A 22,991-nucleotide genomic window follows, 5' to 3' on the forward strand; every position below is an offset into this window, starting at 1 on the left:
AGTGAGAACAATTAGCCAGTGGAACAGCTTGCCACAAGAAGTTGTGGCTGCTCCATCACTGGAGGTTTTGGAGAAGAAGCGCTTTGGTAGTACAGGGGTTTAAGGCACCCTGTTATTAAGCTGGTTATTAAGACCAGCTGCCTGCAATTACTGTAAGTTCAAATCTCGCCAAGGCTCAAGGTTGACTCAGCCTTCCATCCTTTCTAAGGTAGGTGAAATGAGGACCCAGTTTGTGGGGGCAATAAGCTGACTCTGTATAAATATACAAAAGGATGAAGGCTATTGCTGAGCACATTGTAAGCCGTCCTGAGTCTCCGGAGAAGGGCGGCACATAAATCAAATTAAAAAAAAAAAAAGAAACTGGACAGCCATTTGTCTGAAACGGCGTAGCTTTTCCTGCTTGAGCAAAGGGTTGGACTAGAATATGTCAAGTATTTGCAAGCCATGGGCACATGTGTCATATAGACACCAGTGGAGGCAGAGAGTGTCTCCACCCCTATGTGGAAAGGAGGGGCTTCCCCTGAGTATAAAACCCCCTCCAACCTTTTCCACCTCTCTGGCTCTCTCCATCTCTCTTTTCATGTTTGTTCCTCATGAGACTTGATCTCTGTTGTATATAGTTAATATGATTTATCATCTGAATAAATACGTTTAAGACATTTATTCATGCATCTGCCTCCGAACTCTTCTATGCTCCTGGGTGTTTCTACAATCCCAATCCCACAGACTATTTCTTAAATTGTTCTTTAAAATTTTATATCTGTGTGTTTTATTTTGGCTGTACACCGCCCTGAGTCCTTCTGGGAGAAGGGCGGTATATAAATTAAATAAATAAATAAATAAATAGAAGACCTCCAAGGTCCCTCCCAATTCCGTTATTCTCTCCATTACTGGAAAATTAGCTTATTTTTTCAGGCTGGAGCTGAAGACCCAATGATTGAAAGGCCACCTGTTCCTCACCACTTTGTTACCAGCCTACATCTACATGACCTCAAAGGGTCTCAGACACACACACACACACACACACACACACACAACCAAGGCAAGGGCGACCTCCTAGCCCTCTCCCTTCCAGGAAAGTCAAGCTCATGGCCAACAACAAAGACACTCCATCAACCACGGCAAGTCAGGAAGGGACGTCCTCATGCATGGGGAGACGGGACGCAGCCTGAAGGTCACAACTCAAGGACTCACTGTTTCTGCAACAAGTGCTGGTGTTGCTGCTGCTGTTGCTGCTGCTGTCGGTAGGTCTCGATTGTGTGCTGGGGGAGGAACTGCATGAGCTCCAGGGATTCCTTGATCTTCAGCAGCATCTCGTAGGTTTCCCGGCCTCGAACCTGAGCCAAGGAGGAGGGAAAAGCCTAAATGAGAAGCCCCCAGAGAAGAAGTCCACAGTGCCATCGTCCAACACCGTCTCTTTCTTCTTCTTTTTTTTAAAAAAATATTTTTTATTTATATATAAACATTTTGAAAACAGTGCATTGTCCAGGCATTTCATTTTACCGAAAAAACATCAAATACAGTAGTAGCATTAATAATAATAATAATAGCATGTATAATAATTAGAACAATAATTATAGTTGTATTAACTTTGTGCTTCTATTAATTATACTGGCATACTTAAAAGTCACACATAGCGTTCACCTTTTACATACATATAACCATAACCTTTCTTCTTCTAAACTTCTACCTCTCGTATCTAACCACCGATAAAACCTATCCCATGTTGAATAATACTCTGTTATCTTCTTTATCTTTCACTTTTTAATGTCAATCTATCCATCTCTGCACAGTCCAATATTTTCCGAATTATATTTTCGTCTGGTGGGGTGTTCTCATTTTTCCAATATTGTGCAAATTACAACCTAACACCGTCTTCTTGACCTGCAGGCAAACCTTCTCCAACTTGGTGTCCTCCAGATTTCAAGGGGTGTCGTTCTGAACTGCTGGAGGACACCAAGGCTGAGGATGAAAATTTGGGGTGTAGCACTGATGATGTTCCCTAGTTTGGTAATGAAACATCTGCGAGCAAACCACCAGGCTCAGAGAATATCAAGGACCCCACAATTGACCTCTGAACGACAAATATTCTTTTCCATCAGAAAGGACCTTCAAACAGATAAAAGTATATTTCGGTCTAAGTTCAACTCCTGGGGACCTCATGTCTACATCTACACTGTCTTTTTGCCGGTTCTATGGAAATCGTCTCCTGCCTTCTTCAACGATGCTCTTCAGACTTCCTCAACACACTTACAGCTCTGAAATTTCCTTTTCTCCTGTCCAAAACCTCACCAGATCTGGCCCTGATTAGCTCCCGAAAGGAGATAAGTTTAGTTCAACGTGTCCCAAAAACTCAGAAGACACCAAGTCCACATTTTGAGTAAGCAGACAAAACCGTGTTCCTTCTTCCCTTCAAATTCTCCAGTCAGGAAATGGGTTATGCCACGTACTGGAGACGGCATGCATGGAAGGAGGCCTTGACTTCCAACCTTCCTGAACTGGCTCAGAAGCACAGGAGAAGTCCTCACACCTTCTGAGGGGTCCCCCTTGCTTTGCCAGTGGCCAAAAAACCCTCAAGGTGTCATTCTCCCAACTGCAAGGAAGGGAACAGCTCCACATTTTTACCCAAGTCCTGGTCCTACTTACTGGGAGATACAGGAGTTCATCGTCTGGGTTGCGTCTTTTCTTGACGGAAGTCATCTGGATGCCATGCGTGCTCTGCCGGAAAGCTGCCAACGAGGGGGAAATAGAAGAAAGTGACACCACAGCCTCAAGGAGGGTCAACTTGACATCTCAATTCAGAGAAGCTGTTGCCATTTCTGAGTCCGCGTCCGAAGCTAGAAATGAACAAGAGCACGGAGGCCCACCAAGAGAAGATCTTGGCCAACTGAAGGGTCAATCAAGAAAGAGGAACTCATCTTGATCCAGATTGGAGGATATTCTCCAAGACTCAAGATGCTTCAGGTTTCTCTATAGCATCAGATTGCAGCTGGAGAAACTTCTGGAGAAGATTTCTGGAGACAAGAAGGGACAACCAACCAGGTCTTAGCAGATTGGTGGTTTGGTCCAACTTCCTCAACCATTGCCATACTTATTCCAAGTCTTCCTCTGAACTCAGCAAAGCGAAAGTAAAACTGTTCCACCTGGTTGCCAATCTTGGCTACCACTAGATCAGAAGTCTTCAAAACTTGTGGACTTCAATTCCTAGAATTCCCCAGCCAGGGGAATTCTGGGAGTTGAAGTCCACAAGTCTTAAAGTAGCCACCTTTGGGGACCCCTGCAATAGATCACCAAATCCCTACAGGTAGTTTTCGACTTATGACCATAATGGAGCCTGCCCATTATGGTCGTAAGTCGAGACACTCGTAAAGCAGGTCAACCCATGACTGTCCTGATTTTAAGAAAGTGGGTTTTTTTGCAGCTGTCATTAAACGAATGTGGCCGTTGTTAAGCAAATCTATTGTTCACTATTGGGTGTTTCGGCCAGAAACCGGAAGTAAAGCTCAGTTTAGCCCCCAAAAAATGCAAATCTGGGTCATGTGACCGCTGTGATCGGCCGTAAATGCGGGCCATCATAACTTTGAAGCAATCTATTCTAAATTGAGGACTGTCTCTATTTCTTCCACCCGGAAACACATATCTTTCAGAAGGCTTGCCTCTCCTTTCACCTTCCAGAAGGTGAAAAAGGTAGACTGCCCTGACCATTGGAGGCTCCATTAACACTCATCGGGCCTAAGGGACACCGTAGCTTGTTTTTTTTTTTTAAAGTCCATTTCGTTAATCCAGAAAGTTGGAAATTATCCAGTCACTGGTTAAAAAAAAAAAAAAATGGTAGACTGCCCTGACCAATGGAGGCTCCATTAACATTTGTCAGTCCTAATTGACACCGTAGCTTGGGTTTTTTGTTTTGTTTTTTTGTCCACTTCAAACCACAGCTATTTTATCTTTTTTTCTTCTGACACAGGGAAGTTGGCTCTATTACGATGGGATTGTTTACACTGCCTTGATTGATGCTTTTATCCAGCATTTCCACTTCGGGTTATTGTTGCTTGTTCCACTTCAGTGCACACAATCCTACAAGTTCGGACTGGGTGCAATCCTTCTATCTCCCGTCCGGCCGACACCCGAGCTGCATTCACACAAACACTGATTAGAAAATGGCTTCCTGTTCCATTTGGGCTAAAATGCACTGGACGGACCGGAGAAAAGCGACGCGAGCAGGCAAGGTTGGCCCAAGGCTAAGCCAACAAACACCCAAGCACAACCTAGTCAAAAGCTGACCTTCTCCTAAAACAGTGTATTTCAAAGTTGGCCTCTTGAAAACGGGTAGATTTCAACTCCCAGAATTCCCCTAGCCAGCTATGCCTGATCTTTTTTTACCCCCTCTCCCATCTGCTAAAGCAGAGAGATCGCAGAGGAAGAGATTATAAAAGAGTAAGCAGGTCAGGATGAGATACACCTCCGAAAGCAAAGAGATCGCAGAGGAAGGGATTATAAGAGAGTAAGCGGGTCAGGATGAGATACACCTCCGAAAGCAAAGAGATCGCAGAGGAAGGGATTATAAGAGAGTAAGCGGGTCAGGATGAGATACACCTCCGAAAGCAAAGAGATCGCAGAGGAAGGGATTATAAGAGAGTAAGCGGGTCAAGATGAGATACACCTCCGAAAGCAAAGAGATCGCAGAGGAAGGGATTATAAGAGAGTAAGCGGGTCAGGATGAGATACACCTCCGAAAGCAAAGAGATCGCAGAGGAAGGGATTATAAGAGAGTAAGCGGGTCAGGATGAGATACACCTCCGAAAGCAAAGAGATCGTAGAGGAAGGGATTATAAGAGAGTAAGCGGGTCAGGATGAGATACACCTCCGAAGGAGTGCATTTAGTGCCAAGGAATTCTGGTATGAGTTGCAGTCCGCCCATCTTCAAGGGCTCAACTCTGAAATACACTGCTGTGAAGGCTACTGCTTCTGGCTACTTACGGCGCTTCGTACCATCACCGTTCTTTGTGCCTTCGGAGACCTGTTGTTTCCGAATGCTGTCTTCATCCGCTTTGCGATCCCGGCCTGGGCAGGCGCAGATCCGAGCCTCAAAACATCGGCGACCAAGGACTTGCCCACTGCAGGGTGAAGAAAACAAATCCCATCAGCCCTTTTAAGACCTAATAGCCATCTCCAGAAATGCCTCAAATATGGCTCATCTGGCCAAACCACGAATTAACCAGCTCCAAACCACGAATTAACCCTGATTGCTATTGATGGGGATGGGAATCTTCAAGTTACGGTGTTGCGTAAAAGTCAAGTTGTACGTTGTGTGAAGCAGATCATACTGAGATGGATTCACCCAGGAGATGTCTTTATACCGTCAGTCCTCGACTTACGGCCACAACTCCAATAACGACGGTCGCAAAGCGGGTTACTCATGCGACTGTTTTACATTCTGTTCTGGGGCAGCGGCTAAGCAAACACAGGGTTGTTAAGTGAACATTGTGGTCATTAAATGCAGTTGTTAAGTGAATCCATTGTTTTCTATGGGATGCTTTGCCCCCAAAAGTGGAAGCAAACACTCGTTTTCAGGGGAAATGTAGGAAATTGTGGGACGGTGCAGACAAGTGTAAAAGCAGGATGGTTGTTGAGTGTCCGAAATGGGGTCATGTGACCTTGGAAGGGGGGAGGGGCAGCCATCCCAACCAGGTGCGTCACTCTTGAGAGGGGGGAGGGAATTCATCATAAGTTCGAACAGTCACTAAGTGAACCATCGTAAATCAAGGACTACCTGTACATCATAAATACTAGCATCTCCACTCGGTTAACCTAGACTGGGGGAACTCAAGTCAGAAGGGAATGCTTTCATACACTCCAGCACACTGAAGGACGGTCGCTTTACGGAGCAGAAAACCTGACGTTTTCTCAGGATGCTCAAAACAGGATCATTTGGGGGCGGGGGACTGGGGGGGGAGATGCCCGGTTTTGAATCGCTGGCTGCTAACTCAGCCCCCCAAAATAGCCATGTGCAAATACAGGTAGTCCTCGACTTACGACCACAATGGAGCCCAAAATTTCTGTGGGTCAGTGAGAAACTTCCTAACAGTGAGGGCAATTAACCAGTGGAACACCTTGCCACAAGAAGTTGTGGGTGCTCCAACACTGGAGGTTTTTAAGAAGGGACTGGGCAGCCACTTGATTGGGATGGGGTAGGGTCTCCTGCTTGAGCAGAGGGCTGGACTAGAAGACCTCCAAGGTCCCTTCCAGCTCTATACCGATGGACTGAATGCTACTTGTAAAGGCTAAATTTGGGGTTCGGAAGCCTTTCGGTTTTACTTTCAGATTTCCCGCAACCTCCCGCCGTGGCGACTTACTCTCTGGCTTCCAGCGTGACGATGATGAGGATGGGGCGTCGGTTCATACCACCGACGCAGCTGCTGTTGCACATGAAATTGTAGAGGACGGTTGTGAATTCGGTGCCAACCTGGGAGAGAGAAGAAGCAGGAAGCGTTTGGGTTGAATTTTTGAGTTACCCAAGAATCTCAGATGTAGGTCTCTCTGATTGTGAGGTGCAATGAGAGAGAGAATGAGAGAGAGAGAGAGAGAGAGAGAGAGAGACAGATAGGGAGACAGACAGACAGACAGACACAGAGAGACAGAGAGAGACAGAGACAGAGACAGAGAGAGAGAGAGACAGAGACAGATAGAGAGAGACAGAGAGAGAGAGAGAGAGACAGAGAGAGAGACAGAGACAGAGAGACAGAGAGACAGAGAGAGAGAGACAGAGAGAGACAGAGAGAGAGAGAGACAGAGACAGAGAGAGAGAGACAGAGAGAGAGAGACAGACAGAGAGAGAGAGAGACAGAGACAGAGAGAGACAGACAGACACACACAGAGAGAGACAAACACTCAGACACACAGAGACAGACAGAGACAGACAGACAGACACAGAGAGACAGAGACAGACAGACACAGAGACATACAGAGAGAGACAGAGACAGAGAGACTTAGAGAGAGACACTTAGAGAGACAGAGACTTAGAGACACAGAGAGAGAGAAAAAGAGAGAGAGACAGAGACAAAGAGACAGACAGACAGACAGACAGAGAGGGACAAAGAGAGAGAGAGAGAAACAGACTCTCTCTTTTTTTAGCTTGCACAATGTGGACTAGTGGCAAATTTGCACCCTTACAATGGTTTTGCACTGGTTTGTTAACTTGGCAAGATGGGAAATTGCAAATTCTGCAAAATAATTGCAGCTGAAAAAGAAGCATCTTGTTTCCAAGTGGGAAACAGACTTTACAACCGCACGCAGGGATAAATATATATATATGCATCTCACAGCTTCGAACCTATCCGTGGAAATGTTGACAATCTTCTCAGCTTGAGAAGTTGGAAGATTGCAACGAGCCAAGAGATTTGGATCGTTAAAGAATAAGCTTTTCACAGAGAACTTTTTTTTAAAAAAAAAATGCTGATGCGTGTATGAATACAAACAGATTTTAATCTTCTCTCTTTACAGTATATTTATTTGAACAATGTCCTGCTTTGTGCCAAACGCTCAATTTTTTTTCCTGCTCAGATGTGCTTCAGACACTTAAAAACGAGGCATGGTATTTTTTTTAAAAAAAATTCAGCAACTATCTCACACACACATATCTAATAATAGTTCTGTTTAAAATCAGTTTTTAACAGGATGCTTCGAGGCAGAGTGCCGAGAAACTGTCCTGTGTGACTACATTTTGCATCTCATCTTTTAGAAAGAGAGGAAGGAAGGAAGGAAGATGGAGAAGGAAGGAGGAGAGAGAGAGGGAGGTCAAGAGGAGGGAGGGAGGGAGGGAGGAAGGAAGGAGATGGGGAATGAGAGGAAGGAGATATGTAGGAGAAAGGGTGGCAGAAGCTGGGAGTGGAGTCAAAAGAGGAATCAGTCCAGAATCCCTACGTAGCCACAAGCGAATTAAGTCCAAATTCCCTTGAATTCTGTGGACCATCTTAGCACATACTGACTTTTAGTTGAGAAAATTCCTGTATTTAGGCTTTTAGCAACAAACCAGTTTAATTTACCTTCATGTTGGATCTGATCTTCTGCGCTTAACAGGATGGGAATTAGAGGAAGGAGATAGGAGTTGGAAGGAGGGAGGGAGGAAGGAAGGAAGGAAGGAGGGAGGGAGATGGAGAACAAAAGAAGGAGAGGGAGGGAGGGAGGAGAGGGAGGAAATTGGAGAATGAAGGAAGGAGGAGGGAAGGAGGGAGGAAGAAAGGAAGGAGGGAGATGGAGAACAAAAGAAAGAAGGAGGGAGGGAGGAAAAAAGGAGAAGGAGAGAGGATATTGGAAAACAAAGAAAGGAGGAGGGAGGGAGGGAGGGAGGAAAAAAGGAGAGGGAGGGAGGAAATTGGAGAACGAAGGAAAGAAGAGGAAGGGAGGGAGGAAGGGAGGAAAAAAGGAGAGGGAGGGAGGAAATTGGAGAAGGAAGGAAAGAGGAGGGAGGGAAGGAGGGAGGAAGAAAGGAAGAAAACAAGGAGGGAGATGGAGAACAAAAGAAGGAGGGAGGGAGGAAAAAAGGAGAGGGAGGGAGGAAATTGGAAAACGAAGGAAGGAGGAGAGAGGGAGGGAGGAAGGAAGGATAAGGAGAGGAAGGATGATGAAGGGAGGGAGGGAGGAAGGAAAAAAGGAGAGGGAGGGAGGAAATTGGAGAACGAAGGAAAGAAGAGGAAGGGAGGGAGGAAGGGAGGAAAAAAGGAGAGGGAGGGAGGAAATTGGAGAAGGAAGGAAAGAGGAGGGAGGGAAGGAGGGAGGAAGAAAGGAAGAAAACAAGGAGGGAGATGGAGAACAAAAGAAGGAGGGAGGGAGGAAAAAAGGAGAGGGAGGGAGGAAATTGGAAAACGAAGGAAGGAGGAGAGAGGGAGGGAGGAAGGAAGGATAAGGAGAGGAAGGATGATGAAGGGAGGGAGGGAGGAAGGAAGGAAAAAAGGAGAGGGAGGGAGGAAATTGGAGAATGAAGGAGGGAGGGAGGGAGATGTGTGGGAGAAAAGGGGGCAGAAGCTGGGGTTAGGGTCAAAAGAGGAATCCGCCTAGAATCCTAGAAGACTAAAGCCAACCTCCTTTGAATTACATGGACTCTGATCTTAGTCCAAACAGGTGCTGACTGTTCAGTGAGGAGATTCCTCTGCATGGGAACCCCTTTAAATGAACCTTCAGGGGTGCACCTGATTTGTGTATGTGTGTGGGGGGGGTGAGAGACCTCCGAAAAGACCTGGCGGGGACCCCTCCCACCTGCCCTCCCCGCTCACCTGGGGTGGCTCGTAAGGGACGAGGACGCTCTGCCTCCCGGTGATGGGGTCTTCCACGTACTGCGCGTGGCTGTTGCCTTCCACGCGGATGAGGTGACTGGGAGGAGCAATTTGGCCTGGAAAAGAAGAATAGAGAAATAATTCCAAAATTCAAACTTCCCTCCTTCTCCGGTCCCGAGTGGACTGGAAATGGGACCCCGCTTCACTCCACGGAAGGCCGGAGCAGGTTAAACTTTGCTGGAAGATGCCTTGTCAATCTCCAACCTGAGGAAGCACAGGTGGGCCTCAACTTACGACCGCAACTGAGACTACAATCTGTCGCTAAGCAAGTCACACCTGATTTTATGACTATTTTGCTGCAGTCATTAAGCGAATCAGGGGGCTGTTAAGCCGAACCCGATTTCTCCCATTGACTTTGCTTGTTGGAAGCCGGGTGGGGAATTCACAAATGTCGGTCATGTGACTCCGGGAACACTGCGACCGTCGTAAATAGAGGCAGTCCTCAACTTACGACCACAACCGAGCCCAAAATTTATGTTGGTAAATGAGACACTTGTTACGTGAGTTCTGCCCCATTTTACGACTTTTCTTGCCGTGGTCGTTAAGTGAATCATTGCAGTTTTTAAGATAGCAGCACGGTTGTTAAGTGAATCCGGCTTCCCCCTTGACTTTGTTTGTCAGAAGGTCGCAAAAGGGGATCATGGGACCCCCGAGATGCTGCAACCGTCGTAAATATGAGTCAGTGGCCAAGCATCCAAATTTTGACCCCAAGGATGCCGCAATGGTCATAAGTGCGAAAACTGATCCTAAGTCCCTTTTTTCAGTGCCATTGTAACTTTGAATGGTCATTAAGCGAACCATTGTAAATCGAGGACTCCCTCTACAGATTGGTTGCCAAGTACCCGAATTTTCATCCTGTCAACTTCGACATTTGCAGCGAGATGGGCAGCAAACAAATTTAATCAATAAAATTAATAAAATTTCATAAGAATAAATTCTTAAAGTGAGGCTCGCCCATCGGTCCTTTTTTCCCCCGTGTGATCGTAATTTCGCATGGTCACTAGGTGAACGGTAGCGGAAATTTTGAGTAGTTCGGAGAACCAGCAAATACCACCTCTGGCTGGCCCCAGAGTAGGGTGGGAATGGAGATTTTGCAGTATCCTTCCCCCAGGAGTGGGGTGGGAATGGAGATTTTGCAGTATCCTTCCCCCAGGAGTGGGGAGGGAATGGGGATTTTGCAGTATCCTTCCCCTACTACGCTCACCAAGCCACGCCCACAGAACCGGTAGTAAACAAATTTGGATTTCACCACTGCATTAAACATTGCTGCAAGGGAAGCTAAAGCTTTTAGAGTGGGGGTGTCCAACCTTGGCCACTTGAAAACCTGCGGACTTCAACTCCCAGAATTCCCCAGCCAGCCCTGCCTATTTCTTTTCCTCCCACCCCGCTTAGAGCAGAGAGATTGCAGAGAAAGGGATTAGAAGAGAGTAAGCAATAGGGGATAGATACACGTCAAAAAGTGCTAGCACGGCTGGGGAATTCTGGGAGTTGAAGTCCACAAGTCTTCAAGCGGCCTTCTCTGTTTTGAGGCACTTATGCAAAATATTCAAAGGGGGGAAAAGCTGAGGTCTCCATAAGGTCCTAAGACATCGCCAAGACATCAATGCAATGTATGCATCATCTCTGGAGGTTTTTTTTAAAAAAAGAGATCGGACGGTCATTTGTCCAAAGTGGCATAGGATTTCCCGCTTGAGCCAGGGGTGGGACTAGAAGACCTCTAGGGTCCCTTCCGATTCTGTTATTCTACGTTGCAAACATCCAACTCTTCCTGTCCCTAAATTTTCATAGCCAAGTCTTCGTGACCACAATTCCTCCTCCTCCTCCGTTTCCTCTCCTTCTTCCTTCTCGTCCTCTTCTCCTTTTCCTCCTTCTCTTTTTCCATTTCCTTCTCCTCTATACCTTCTTCTTTTCCCTCTCTTCCTCCTCCTCCACTACCACCATCATAATTTTTCCATCCATCCTTCCCTCCTTCGGACTCACCTTCGTTGAATTCCCGGCTGAGTTCGTGATTCGGACACCGCTTGACCACTTCGGTCACGTGTTCGGCCTTCTTGTAGACCGGCATGGCTCGGATGACGGCCCCCTGGGGCGGCGGGGTCATCACCTTGATCTGGATGGGGCAGGTCTTGGCGATCTGGCAGTAGAGTTTCTTCAGTTCTGTGGAATACTGTGCCGAGAGAGAATGAGAGAAAGGGAAAAAAGAGAGCGATGAACAGGGTGAAATTTCAAGGCTGGCTGAGCAGCTGAGCTCTCCCCCACCCCACCCAAGACTTGTTCACACAATGCAGAATTCGCACCCACGCCCAAGGTGCCAAGGTACAGGTAGTCCTCAACTTATGACCAAAAGGAAGCCCCAAACTCCTCTCTGTAAGTGAGACATTAGTGAAGAGAGACATTTGTTAAGCAAGTTTCGGCTCATTTTAACAACCTTTCTTGCCACGGTTGTTAAGTGAATCATTGCAGTTCTTAAGTAAGTGACACCGTTGTTTTTTTTTTTTTATTGCAAAAGTTTTACAATTACATTTTCACCCCTTTTTTCACCCCCCCTCCCCAAACTTCCCATCCTCCCTAACCCTCCCCCCCCCAGACTTCCCTATTATGTACTCATAACTAATGACACTGATATATAAGCTTGAACCCATCCCTCCCCCTGTATAATTTTTCCTCTTTGTCTCTTTACATTAAAATATTTCTAATACATTATTTTCAAATAAAAGCTATTTGATACTTTCTAGTTTGGTATTTGTTCTGAACATATTCTATCCACCTTTTCCATTCCCACTCATAAGTCTCTTGTGAACAGTCTTTTAAATATGCTGAAATCTTCGCCATCTCTGCAAAACTAGCCATCTTCAAAGTCCATTCCTCGATAGTGGGCAAAGCTTCATTCTTAACACCGTTGTTAAGTGAATCCGGCTTCCCCATTGACTTTGCTTGTTGGCTGGAAGGTCACAAAAGGAGATCACGTGACCCCGGGACACGGCAACCGTCATAAATACAAGTCAGTTGACAAGTGTTTTGAATTCGGATCACGTGTCCCCGGGGAATGCTGCAAAGGTTGTAAGTACAAAAAAGTCACTTTTTGCAGTGGCGTTGTAAGTTCAAACGGTCACTAAATGAATCATTGAAGTCGAGGACTACCCGTATTCGTTCCTATTGCGTTCGGGGGCTGTACAGCGGAGGTCTCCCTCCAAGCTTTGCAAACGCTTCTGATTTTTATGGATTTTTTTTTATTTTTTAAAAAAACCTTAAATTGCGCAACTGCCAAAGGCGTCTGGGCAGTTGACAATAAAACCCTGTTAAAAGTCAAATAATGCCGAAGATAAAGAGAGCGTTCTTCTGCTTGCGTTGCAGCCCGGAGCAGGTTGGGAAGCGTCGCGGGGAGTGGGAATCGGGGGTGGCAAAGACGGGGGCTTAGCGGAACCCACAGCGGCCCAAACCCCTGTAAAGGAGGGGGGAGGGCAGAAATGGCCCCCAGGGGTTCACAACCCAGGTCTGATTCCTTAGGTCAAACCAGGATTTCCTTCCCCGGAGAAACTGGAAAAGTTGCTAGACAATTGGAAACCCGTTTTAGGGAGGGAGGGAGGGAGGGAGGAAGGAAGGAAGGAAGGAAGATGATATGAAAGGAGGGAGGGAGGAAGGAAGGAAAAAAGGGGGGAAAGGAAGGAAGGAGAGGGAGGGAGGGAGGAAGGAAGGAAGGAAGGAAGATGATATGAAAGGAGGGAGGGAGGGAGGAAGGAAAAAAGGGGGAAAAAGGAAGGAAGGAGAGGGAGGGAGGGAGGAAGGAAGGAAAAAAGGGGGGGAAAGGAAGGAAGGAGAGGGAGGGAGGGAGGGAGGGAAGGAAGGAAGGAAGGAAGGAAGATGATATGAAAGGAGGGAGGGAGGGAGGAAAAAAGGGGAAAAAAAGGAAGGAAGGAGAGGGAGGGAGGGAGGGAGGAAGGAAGGAAAAAAGGGGGGGAAAGGAAGGAAGGAGAGGGGGGAGGGAGGGAAGGAAGGAAGCAAGCAAGGAAGATGATATGGAAGGAGGGAGGGAGGGAAGAAGGAAATAGGAACAAGGAAGGGAGGGGCAGAGATAGCGAGGGAGGAGGGAAGGAAGGAAAGGAGGAAAGAAGAAAGCGGAAGGAATGATGGAAGGGAGGAAAGAAGGAAGGGAGAAATGAGGGAGGGAGGAAATAGGAACAATGAAGAAAGAAAGGGAAAGGTGGAGGGGAAAAGGAAGAAAGGAAGGTAGGGATGGAAATAGGAACAAGGGAGGGAGGCAGGAAGGAAGGAAAAGGAGAAGGTAGAGGGGGAAAAAAGGAAAAAGAGGAAAAGGAATAAGAGAAGGAGAAGGAAGAAAAGGAGAAGGAAAAGGAGACGACAACAAAGGAAGAAGGGAAGGAAACACAGGAGGAGGAGGAGGAGAAATGCTGGTTGTGTGAAGGAGGAGGAGCAGGGGACTTGATGGTCCTGGAGGAAGAGGAGGAGGAGGAGTGGTGGAGCTGAAGAAATAGAGGAGGAGGAGATGGAGAAGACGGATGGAGCAGGAGAAGGAAGAAGAACAGGAGGAAGAGGAGGCAGAAAAAAATCCCACCAGCAGTTTAACTCAGGATTGCAACTCCCAAAGCTCTCCTAGCCACGGGGCAGGCTTCCAAAATGCCCATAATGGGGGGGGGGAAACAATGCCCCAAACACGCCTTAGGATGCCCCCCTCCCTCTGCCAGAGAGCGCCAAGCCCTTGGAAAGCCCCTGCCCACCGCCCCACCGCACCCACGGGGCTGGCATGGGCATCTTTCGTGCCCTTTCAGAGGACGCCGTTTCTGTTTGCTCAGGGATGCCAATCCCGGACCGGCCGAGCACAAAAGGGCTGGCAGGAACGCGCCAACTCAGCCCCGGGCAGCCTGTCCAGATAACATCCCTTGGCAGGAGGTGCCCGTGGGTGGGAAGGTGGCACGCAGGGGCCTGGCTCTGGCAGCTGGGAAAACACAAGCCCCAGGCCAAGGCATTTTTCGACCCACCCACCCACCCCCAAAATTGGGGGAGTCCCCTGGCATCGCGGAACAAAAGCACCACCCTGATTCAGCCCCCCCCCCCGAAAAACCCAACACCCCAAAACCCTTTCCCTGCCCGGAGTTTGTGGGTGCGGCCGCCCAAGGCCCAGGGTTTTCTCTCCCCCTCCCCTTTTTTTCTTCCCCTTGTCTTAAGCCCTCTTTCTTTTTAAAGTGCGACAATGTGAGATTGTGCAACAGCCTCTCTCGCAGTGCCCGCAGGCTATGGATTTATGGACACAAAGGGTTTACACAGCCTGCGGAAACAGGAACGTGCCAGGCCCCGCGGGGGGGGGGGGGTATGGTTTGAAGAAAAAGAAGAAAAAAAAAAAAGAGCAGAAAAAGGAGGAAAGAAGAAAAAAATAACACAACTTGCGACATTCGGAGCCAAGAGGAAACGGGAGTTTTTTTTCCCTCCCCCCCCAATGTGCTTTCTTTTTTAAAAAAAAATAAAAGACCTGGTGGAAAAAAAATTAATTTATCAGAATGAAGACCCACACGGTGGCCAACGGGGGTCGCATTTTGGGGAGCTCAAACGGGTAGAAAAGGGGCATTTTGTCGCTGAAAAGAAAAAAAAAAGCATTGGACAGCCATTATTTGATGAGAAAGAAATAGTCCTCGTACTTACAACGGTTTCCTTAACAAGTATTCGAATTTATGGCACTGAAAAACCTGCCTTACGACCAGTCCTCGTACATACAACCACTTTTTCACTTACAAAAATTCATTTAGTGACCATCCGAAGTTACAATGGCCCTGAAAAACGGACTTTTTTAGTATTTGAGGGGCCGCCCCAAAGAAGAGGCAGTCAAGCTATTCTCCAAAGCCCCTGAAGGCAGAAGGCAAGAAACAATGGATGGAAACTAACCAAGGAGAGAAGCAACCTGGAACTAAGGAGAAATTTCCTGACAGCGAGGACAATCAACCGGTGGAACTGCTTGCCACTAGAAGTTGTGGGAGCTCCATCACTGCATGTTTTCAAGAAGAGAGTGGACAGCCATTTGTGTGGAATGCTATAAGGTTTCCTTCCTGAGCAGGGGGTTGGACTAGAAGACCTCTGAGGTCCCCTTGCAGGCCTATGATTCCAGAAGGGAGGGAGGAAACTAATCAAGGAGAGAAGCAACCTGGAACTAAAGAGAAACTTCCTAGCAGTGAGGAGAATGAACTATGGAACTACTTGCCTCCAGATATTGTGGGTGATTCACCGCTGGAGGTTTCTAAGAAAATATTGGATGGAAATGGTCTGGCAGGGGGGAAATGCTACCGGTTCAGGCCGGTTTGCCAGAACCGGTAGTAAAAAAAATGCTTTTAAAAAGTTTTTAAAAAGGTTCCAACGATCGTGGGCACAGCTGATTGTCGGAAATTTTTAAAATTAAAAAATGTTTTAAAAAAGTAAAAAAAAAAAGTTGGCTACGCCCACCCAGTCACATGACCCCCCCACATACACACCAAGCCACGCCCACCAAGCCACACCCACATAACTGGTAGGGAAAAAAATTTAATTTCACCGCTGTGGTCTAGGCTAGGGTCTCCTGCCCGAGCACGGGGTTGGACTAGAAGACCTCCAAGGTCCCTTCCAGCTCTATTCCGAATGGAATCATCTACACCAGTGTTTCTCAACCTTGGAAGCTTGAAGAGGGGTGGACTTCAACTCCCAGAATTCCCCCAGCCAGCGCTGCTGGCTGGGGGATTCTGGGAGTTGAAGTCCACCCCTCTTCAAGCTTCCAAGGTTGAGAAACACTGATCTACACCATCTTAAAAGCAGGAACCCTTGCAAACATTATTCAAAATCTGCACGTCGGAAAAGGGGCTCCAAAGAATCCCGATCTTTGCCCATTCAGGATATTGCTTCATGTCGAATGCACATACAGCCCCCCACCACCATGTTTTGTGCCCCCAAATGCATCTCTTTGCAGCCTCTGTGGCTATTTGCATTCTCCACAAGGGACCCACGTGCCACCGTTTGCCCCCCCCACCCAAAAACCCCCACACCTGCTGCTGTGTATGTGAGTGAAAGGGAGAGAAACGGGCTACGTTACTCTTCTTGGCACCCCCAGCGAGTCCCACAGCCATCCGGGGCACACGTCGCAAGCCCCCCCCCGACTTTGTTGCACACCTGTCTGCTTTTCCAACAAGCCGCCCCTTCCCTCCCTCCCTCCCTCCCTCCTCCCCGTCTATTCACGTCCTGTTGACAAAAAGTTTGCAAAACTCACACGTCCCACAATTCCAGGGATTAAAAAGCAAAAGGCAGAGGCGGCCGAGACAAAAAGAAAAAAGTAAAAACAAAAAGACCCCGTCCCCAAAAAAGGAAAAAGGATCATTTGGCGACCGAATAACAGAAAACAGAATAACAGAGTCGGAAGGGACCCTGGAGGTCTTCTAGTCCAACCCCCTGCTTAGGCAGGAAACCCTGCACCGCTTCAGACAAACGGTTATCCAATATAATGTACAACAGCACTGGGAAAAAAGTGAATTAGGGTCACTCCTCACACTTAACGACCGTCAGAACATTCCCCCCACAATCCTAGGAGAAAACCAGCATGGTATAGAAATAATACGTATTATTTCCATAGCAAGGAAGATAAAAGCAGAATTGCCTTCAATGGATTGTTTTATTCAAAGAGGGAGAATATATTTAAAAGTGTCTTTTTCGTTTGGGTATCATTTCTGGATGTTGTGTTTGATATAAATTAAAAAAAAAATGAAACTTTTGACTTTGGTTTTGTGGGTAAGATAGATTTGCCGTCGTACAAATGGCCAGTGATATACTTACTACAGGTAGCAACCACAGGTAGACCTGGCGACTCTCGTTGTAGAGCGATCGCACACCACAACCGTGCTTACAATCTGACTTCAGCTTTCCCTGTGGCTTTATAGACCCGGGAGGGTCATCGGTGCGAGGATTGGGCATTCCGTTGCTGAACGAGGCAGTCACTAAGCGAGGACTGCCTGTGTAACGTGTAAAAAAAGCGAAGAGTTGAGAGTGGAGTGTTTTTTATCTTGTAGTGTGCTAAAAAGTCAATGCATTTTCCCCTTGTACATTTTCTTTTCTCCTCTTTTTCCTTTTTTCCTTTCCCATTTTTACTTCTCTTCCTATTTTATATAGATTAAAAGCAACAATAAAAAGCATAAAATGAGGAAAAAAATAATCATGGGAGAAAATTCAGGGGTTTGCCAACAGGCATCTATTTATGATGGTTGCAGCATCCTGGTTGTGTGTGTGACGTGATCATCATTTGTGCCTTTCCCAGCCAAGCAAAGTCCACCGGGGGAAGTTCAGATGTGCTTAATGACCGGGGATTCGTTTAACAACTGCAGGTGATTTTGTTTAACCGTGGCAAGGAAGAGCATAAAACCCGGCGAAACTCAACCTAAAAACTTCATGTTTCGGAAGCGCCTCGCTGAGCCACGGAAGTTCTGCTCCCAATGGTGGTCATAAATTGAGGACTTATCCCTGCAGTCGTAAGTCGAGGACCACCTGGAACGCCAAGCGAAGGACTTGATTTGCAAAGGGTGGCAAGGTGGTTAAAATGCCCCCCGCCCTTCCGTTCAGAGCAAATTGCAATGTGCAAAGCATTTCCCCCCCAAAAAATCCCGACGCAAGGAAACCCCACCCCAATTCTGGGGGTCTCCCAGTTGCAAGCAGGCCAGCCGAAGGAGCCCCTTCTCCAAAGCCCGAGTCCTCCCCCCACTCCTGCCAGCCCCACGCCAGCCAGCCTCCCCGCACAAGGCCCACCCCATGCCGCCTGTTGCCACCTGTCAGTTGTGGGGATTAATTACCCGGTGAGTGCCGGGCGCGGCACATTCCTCCCCGGGCCGCGCCCAGCTGAGAGATGCTGACATCAGGCCTGGGGTGGGGGGGTGGGGGGGGTTGCCTGCATCCGAGTCACCACAGATGTGGGGAGGGGACGAGAGATGCGGGGGGGGGCAAAGCCCGAAGGCAGCCACGGACGGAAAAGGCATCCGGTGGGAGGCAGCAAACGGGCCACGGATTCGATTTGGGCCAAGGGATGGCAGGGAAACAGGGGGGCCGGGGGGGGGCAGAAGGGTGCTCTGAGCCAGCAATTTGCAGGGAGGCATTAGTGTCCCCCACCCCCCCACCCCCCAAAATTGCATCTGCCTGGAAGGGTTTTTCTGGCCGGGTTGTGTACTTGAGGGTTGCTGCTGAGTTGTATTGAGGCTCTTTGTTACTCTGAGTAGAACTGGGGGAAATTATGAACCAGAAACAAACTGTGGGGTCTGGGGGGTAGCGGGGGGGGGGGCTCTCTGATCTGGGTGGTTTTCTTGCAGACGTTTCAGGACCCAACTAGGGAACATCATCAGTGCTGGAAGGGAGCGGGGCTTGCACTGATGATGTTCCCTAGTTGGGTCGTGAAACGTCCGCAAGAAAACCACCAAGGTCAGAGAACACCAAGGACCCCACAGTCGTCTTCCTCCTCCTCTTCCTCTTGTCCCTCTTTCTTTTCCTCCTCTTCCTCCTTCTCTTTCTTTTCTTCCTCCACTTCCTCCTCCTCTTTCTTTTCTTCCACCTCCTCCTTCTCTTCTTGCTTTTCTTCTACCTCCTTCTTCTCCTTTTTCTTTTCTTCCTCCACTTCCTCCTCCTCTTCTTTCTTTTCTTCCTCCACCTCCACCTCCTCTTTCTTTTCTTCCTCCACTTCCTCCTCTTTTTTCTTCCTCCACCTCCTCCTCTTTTTTTTTCTTCCTCCACTTCCTCCTCCTCTTCTTTTTCTTCCTCCACTTCCTCCTCTTCTTTTTCTTCCTCCACTTCCTCCTCCTCTTCTTTCTTTTCTTCCTCCTCCTCCTCCTTCTCTTCTTTCTTTTCTTCCTCCACCTCCACCTTCTCCTTTTTCTTCTCCTGCTCTCTCCTGCTCCTATCCTTTCTAGCATTGATAATGTTCCCTAGTTGGGCCGTGAGATGTCTGCAAGAAAGCAACCCAGCTCAGAGAACATCAAGGACCCTTGCAGTGCTTTCCTTCCTCCTCCCTTCTTCTTCCTCTTCCTCCTCATTCCCTTCCTCCTTCTCCTCTTCCTCCTCCCTTCTACAAACCGTTCTCCTTTCTAGCATTGATGACGTCTCCTAGTTGGGTCACGAAACGTCTGCAAGAAAACTATGAAGCTGAGAGAGACCCAGGGACCCCACAGTCCTCCTCCTCCTCTCCATAAACCCTTCTCAATTCTACCGTAGCACTGATGCTGTTCCCTAGTTGGGTCGTGAAACGTCTGCAAGAAAACTACCCAGCTCAGAAAGCGCCAAGGACCCCTCATTTCAACCCATTTCTCTTCTACTAGAAGCCAATACATCAAGAGGCTTTAGTGGATCCCTCCTGCACCCAGGATCTCTTTTAATCCAGGCCCAGGACCTCCCCCGCCCCTTTGTGCCCACCGCCCCCCCCCTCCAAACAGATCTCCAGACAAGAATTGCATTCTCAGTTGGCGCTTGGTTACACGCCAGGAATGGTGCACCCAATCTAAACCGAGTATTTTCCAGGTTTGGAGGGTTGTGCGGATACAACCAGGAGGAGCCCGGGTGAGGGAGGAGGCTGGGGAGCCCGTCCATCCACCTTAACGACGTTGTGCTTTGGAGTCACAAACCTGGGCGCCCACGGAAGGTCACCCACGGGCCAAGACGCAAATCTTTATCCTCTGATCTCAGTTGTCGGCCTTCACTCTGCCTTTGTTTCATCTCCTGCAAAGCCAGCCCCATTCAAGAATTGCAACACAACACAACACAACACAACCAAAGGGCTCTCCTGCAAAGCCGACAGCACGCTCCACGCGAGTCCCATTCAAGAGTTGTGAGTCAAGCGCAACACAACACAACCAGAGGGGGAACCCCCCCCCTTCCGATCTGAAGCCCCCTGCTGGCTCACTTCTGGATCCAATACCTGCACTGCGACAGCTCATTCTGAAAGCCACAAATGTATACAGCTAGTCCTCGAATTACGACGATTCGTTTAGTGACCGTTCCAAGTTACAACGGCCCTGAAAGAAGCGGCTTAGGACCGTTTTTCACACTGACGACCGTCGCAGCGTCCCGGCCGTCACGTGATGAAACTTCGATGTTTTGCAACCGATTCATACTTACGACGGGGTCACACGGTCCCCCTTTTGCGATCTTCTGACGAGCCATGGGGAAGCCAGATTCGATTAACAAACCGTGTTCCTCAGTTAACAACTGCACTGATTCGCTTAACAACCATGGCAAGAAGGTTGCAAAATGGGGCAAAACTCACTTGTCTTGTTTAGCAATGGAAATTTTGGGATCATTTACGGTCGTAACTCGAGGATTTCCTGTTCCGAGTTACAACCGATTGCAAAAGCCTACTTACAACCGGGATTCGAAGTTCCAACCGGCAGCCCCATCCCCCCCATGGTCACACAGTTGAATTTTGAGCATTCAACAACTGATCTCTACGTCCGTCTGCATCATCCTGCGATCACACGACCACTGTTTCTGGTTTTTTCTCGGAAACCAGCATGTACAGGCAGTCCTCGACTTACGACCGCAATGGAAGCCGACATTTCCATTGTTAAGTGAGACATTTGTCAAGGGAGCTTTGCCTTGTTTTACGACCTTTCTCGCCATGGCTGTTAAGCGAATCTGGCTTCCTCGTTGACTTTGCTCTTCGGAAGGTCGCAAAAGGGGATCACGTGACACAGCAACGGTCGTAAGTATGAACCAGTGGCCAAGCAGCCTCTAAATTTAGATCACGTGACCAGGGGGAATGCTGCAATGGTCGTGTGAAAAACGGTCGTAAGTCCCTTTTTTCCAGTGACGTCGTAACTCTGAGCAGTCACTAAATGAATTGTGGTAAGTCTAAGACTAACTGCACTTCCAGTTTTCCACAAAAAAAATGTGCCATAACAAAGAATGGGTTCGCTTAGTGACTGCTGCAAAAAAAAAAAAAAACCTCTAAAATGATGTATGCTCACATAATGACCTGCTAATAAACAATCGTCATAACTTACCACTGTTAATTGTGGGCCCAATTACAGTCATCCCACCCGTTAACTTGGTTAAAGTGGCAAGGTTGGTTTCACACAACGTGGCTTCCCCTATTTCGGCTCAAACCTGGTTTCCAGATGCCGAGCATTGTCCAACATCAAACAACCTTCCGAGCCAGGTTTGACCTCTTCCCGTCTGCGTCTTTAACCTGGTTAATCAATTGTCCCACATTCTGGGTTGCCTTCTCGTAGCTGTACAAACCCCTAATGTGGGACAGTTGATAAACCAGGTTAAAGAGTCTGCCTAAATGCAGACAGGAAGCTCCCGATGTGAAACTTTTCCCCGCTGTGAAGAATTAAAAAGCTGTGAAGAGGCAGTCCTGGACTTACGACCGCCGCAATTTCTCTTGCTAAGCAAGGCAGTTTTTAAGTGAGCCGCGCGCCTGATATTCCCGATCTTTTCCATCACGGTTGTTAAGTGAAACGCTGGCGTTGGTAAGTGAATCCTGGGATCAGGAAGCAAATCTGGCTTCATTGATTGACCCGTCAGAAGTCACCAGAAGTTGTGGGAAGTTTTTAAGAAGGGACTGGACAACTATTTGTCTGGAATTATCTAGGGCCGAGATGGTGAACCTATGGCATGCGTGCCACAGCTGGCATCAGAGCCCTCTCTGCGGGCACGCAAGCAATCGCCCAGCTCAGCTCCGGCATACTGGCGTATGTGCACGCCTCCCGCCGGCCAGCTGATTTTCAGGATGCGCAAGGGTCTGGGCACAAGTGGGAGATTCATATGCATGCATAGGGGGGGTTGATGCATGCATGGAGGGCAGGGATCATGCGCATATGCGCAGGGGGGGGAGAAGAGCACGGGGGGGGTGCAGCATGCCCGCCCCCCATAGCCTGTTTTTGTGCCCAGGAGGCTGCAGGGAGGCCTGCTAAGGCCAAAACTGGGGGTGGGTGGGTGGGGTTGGGGAACGTGGGGGGAATGTGCATGCATGCAGAGGGGGTGCGCATTGCATTATGCATTAGGCACACGACAAGAAAAAGGTTAGCCATCACTGGTCTAGGGTCACCTGCTTGAGCAGGGGGTTGGACTAGATGACCTCCAAGGTCCCTTCCAACTCTGTTATGTCAGAGCTTGTTGCAGAAATTAAATCCAGAAAGCACACGCAGGCAGACTGATGCAGCAGGATTCATTAACTTCTTTTATATACATAATAATACATGAAGATAAATGTACAATACCCACATAGATTCTTCTTCAACACAGTAGCAGTTACAAGCAACGCACAAGGCAGGAGAGAACAGTTAGTTTCGTTTCAGCAGAGCAGAGCTTAATACAAAGGGAGCCTCCTCTATACAGGGCAGTTAAGCTTCTGCACAGCCTCAGTCGCCTAAGCAGATTTGCAAGAAATATCATTTGCCTGCAAGCGAGAACTGGTGGGACCATAAAATACAGGCAGTCCTTGACTTACGACGGTTCACTTAGTGACCATTCAACGTTACAATGGCACTGAAAAAAGTGACTGGGGACCATTTTTCAACTCTGCTATTCCTTCTTTCCTTCCTCTCTCTCACTCTTTCTTTCCCTCTCCTTCAATTCCTTCCTTCCTTCCTTCTTTTTTTAAAAAAAGTTTTTTAAGAAGAGACAGCCACTTGTCTGAAATGGTCTAGGGTCTCCTGCTTGAGC

The 22,991-nt window shown here is 48.0% G+C and overlaps 1 protein-coding gene across 2 annotated transcripts in view; it reads right to left on the minus strand.

Moving 5' to 3' along the window:
* The window catches only part of TP63 (tumor protein p63), a 107,033-nt gene that overhangs the window by 22,396 nt on the left and 61,646 nt on the right, over positions 1-22,991 (minus strand). The window contains exons 3-8 of one of the 2 annotated variants that reach the window (XM_087872384.1): positions 11,310-11,496; positions 9,270-9,385; positions 6,354-6,463; positions 4,978-5,114; positions 2,647-2,729; positions 1,195-1,337 (exon numbers count right to left, since the gene is read on the minus strand). In XM_087872384.1, the coding sequence (XP_087728510.1) occupies positions 1,195-1,337; positions 2,647-2,729; positions 4,978-5,114; positions 6,354-6,463; positions 9,270-9,385; positions 11,310-11,496 (776 nt within the window). The remainder of the gene's footprint in view (positions 1-1,194; positions 1,338-2,646; positions 2,730-4,977; positions 5,115-6,353; positions 6,464-9,269; positions 9,386-11,309; positions 11,497-22,991) is intronic. The other variant, XM_087872383.1, reaches the window with a different exon arrangement.

This window comes from Pantherophis guttatus, chromosome 6, assembly GCF_059756535.1.
Source record: "Pantherophis guttatus breed Tessera chromosome 6, ASM5975653v1, whole genome shotgun sequence".
In the NCBI taxonomy this organism is placed as follows: domain Eukaryota; kingdom Metazoa; phylum Chordata; class Lepidosauria; order Squamata; family Colubridae; genus Pantherophis; species Pantherophis guttatus.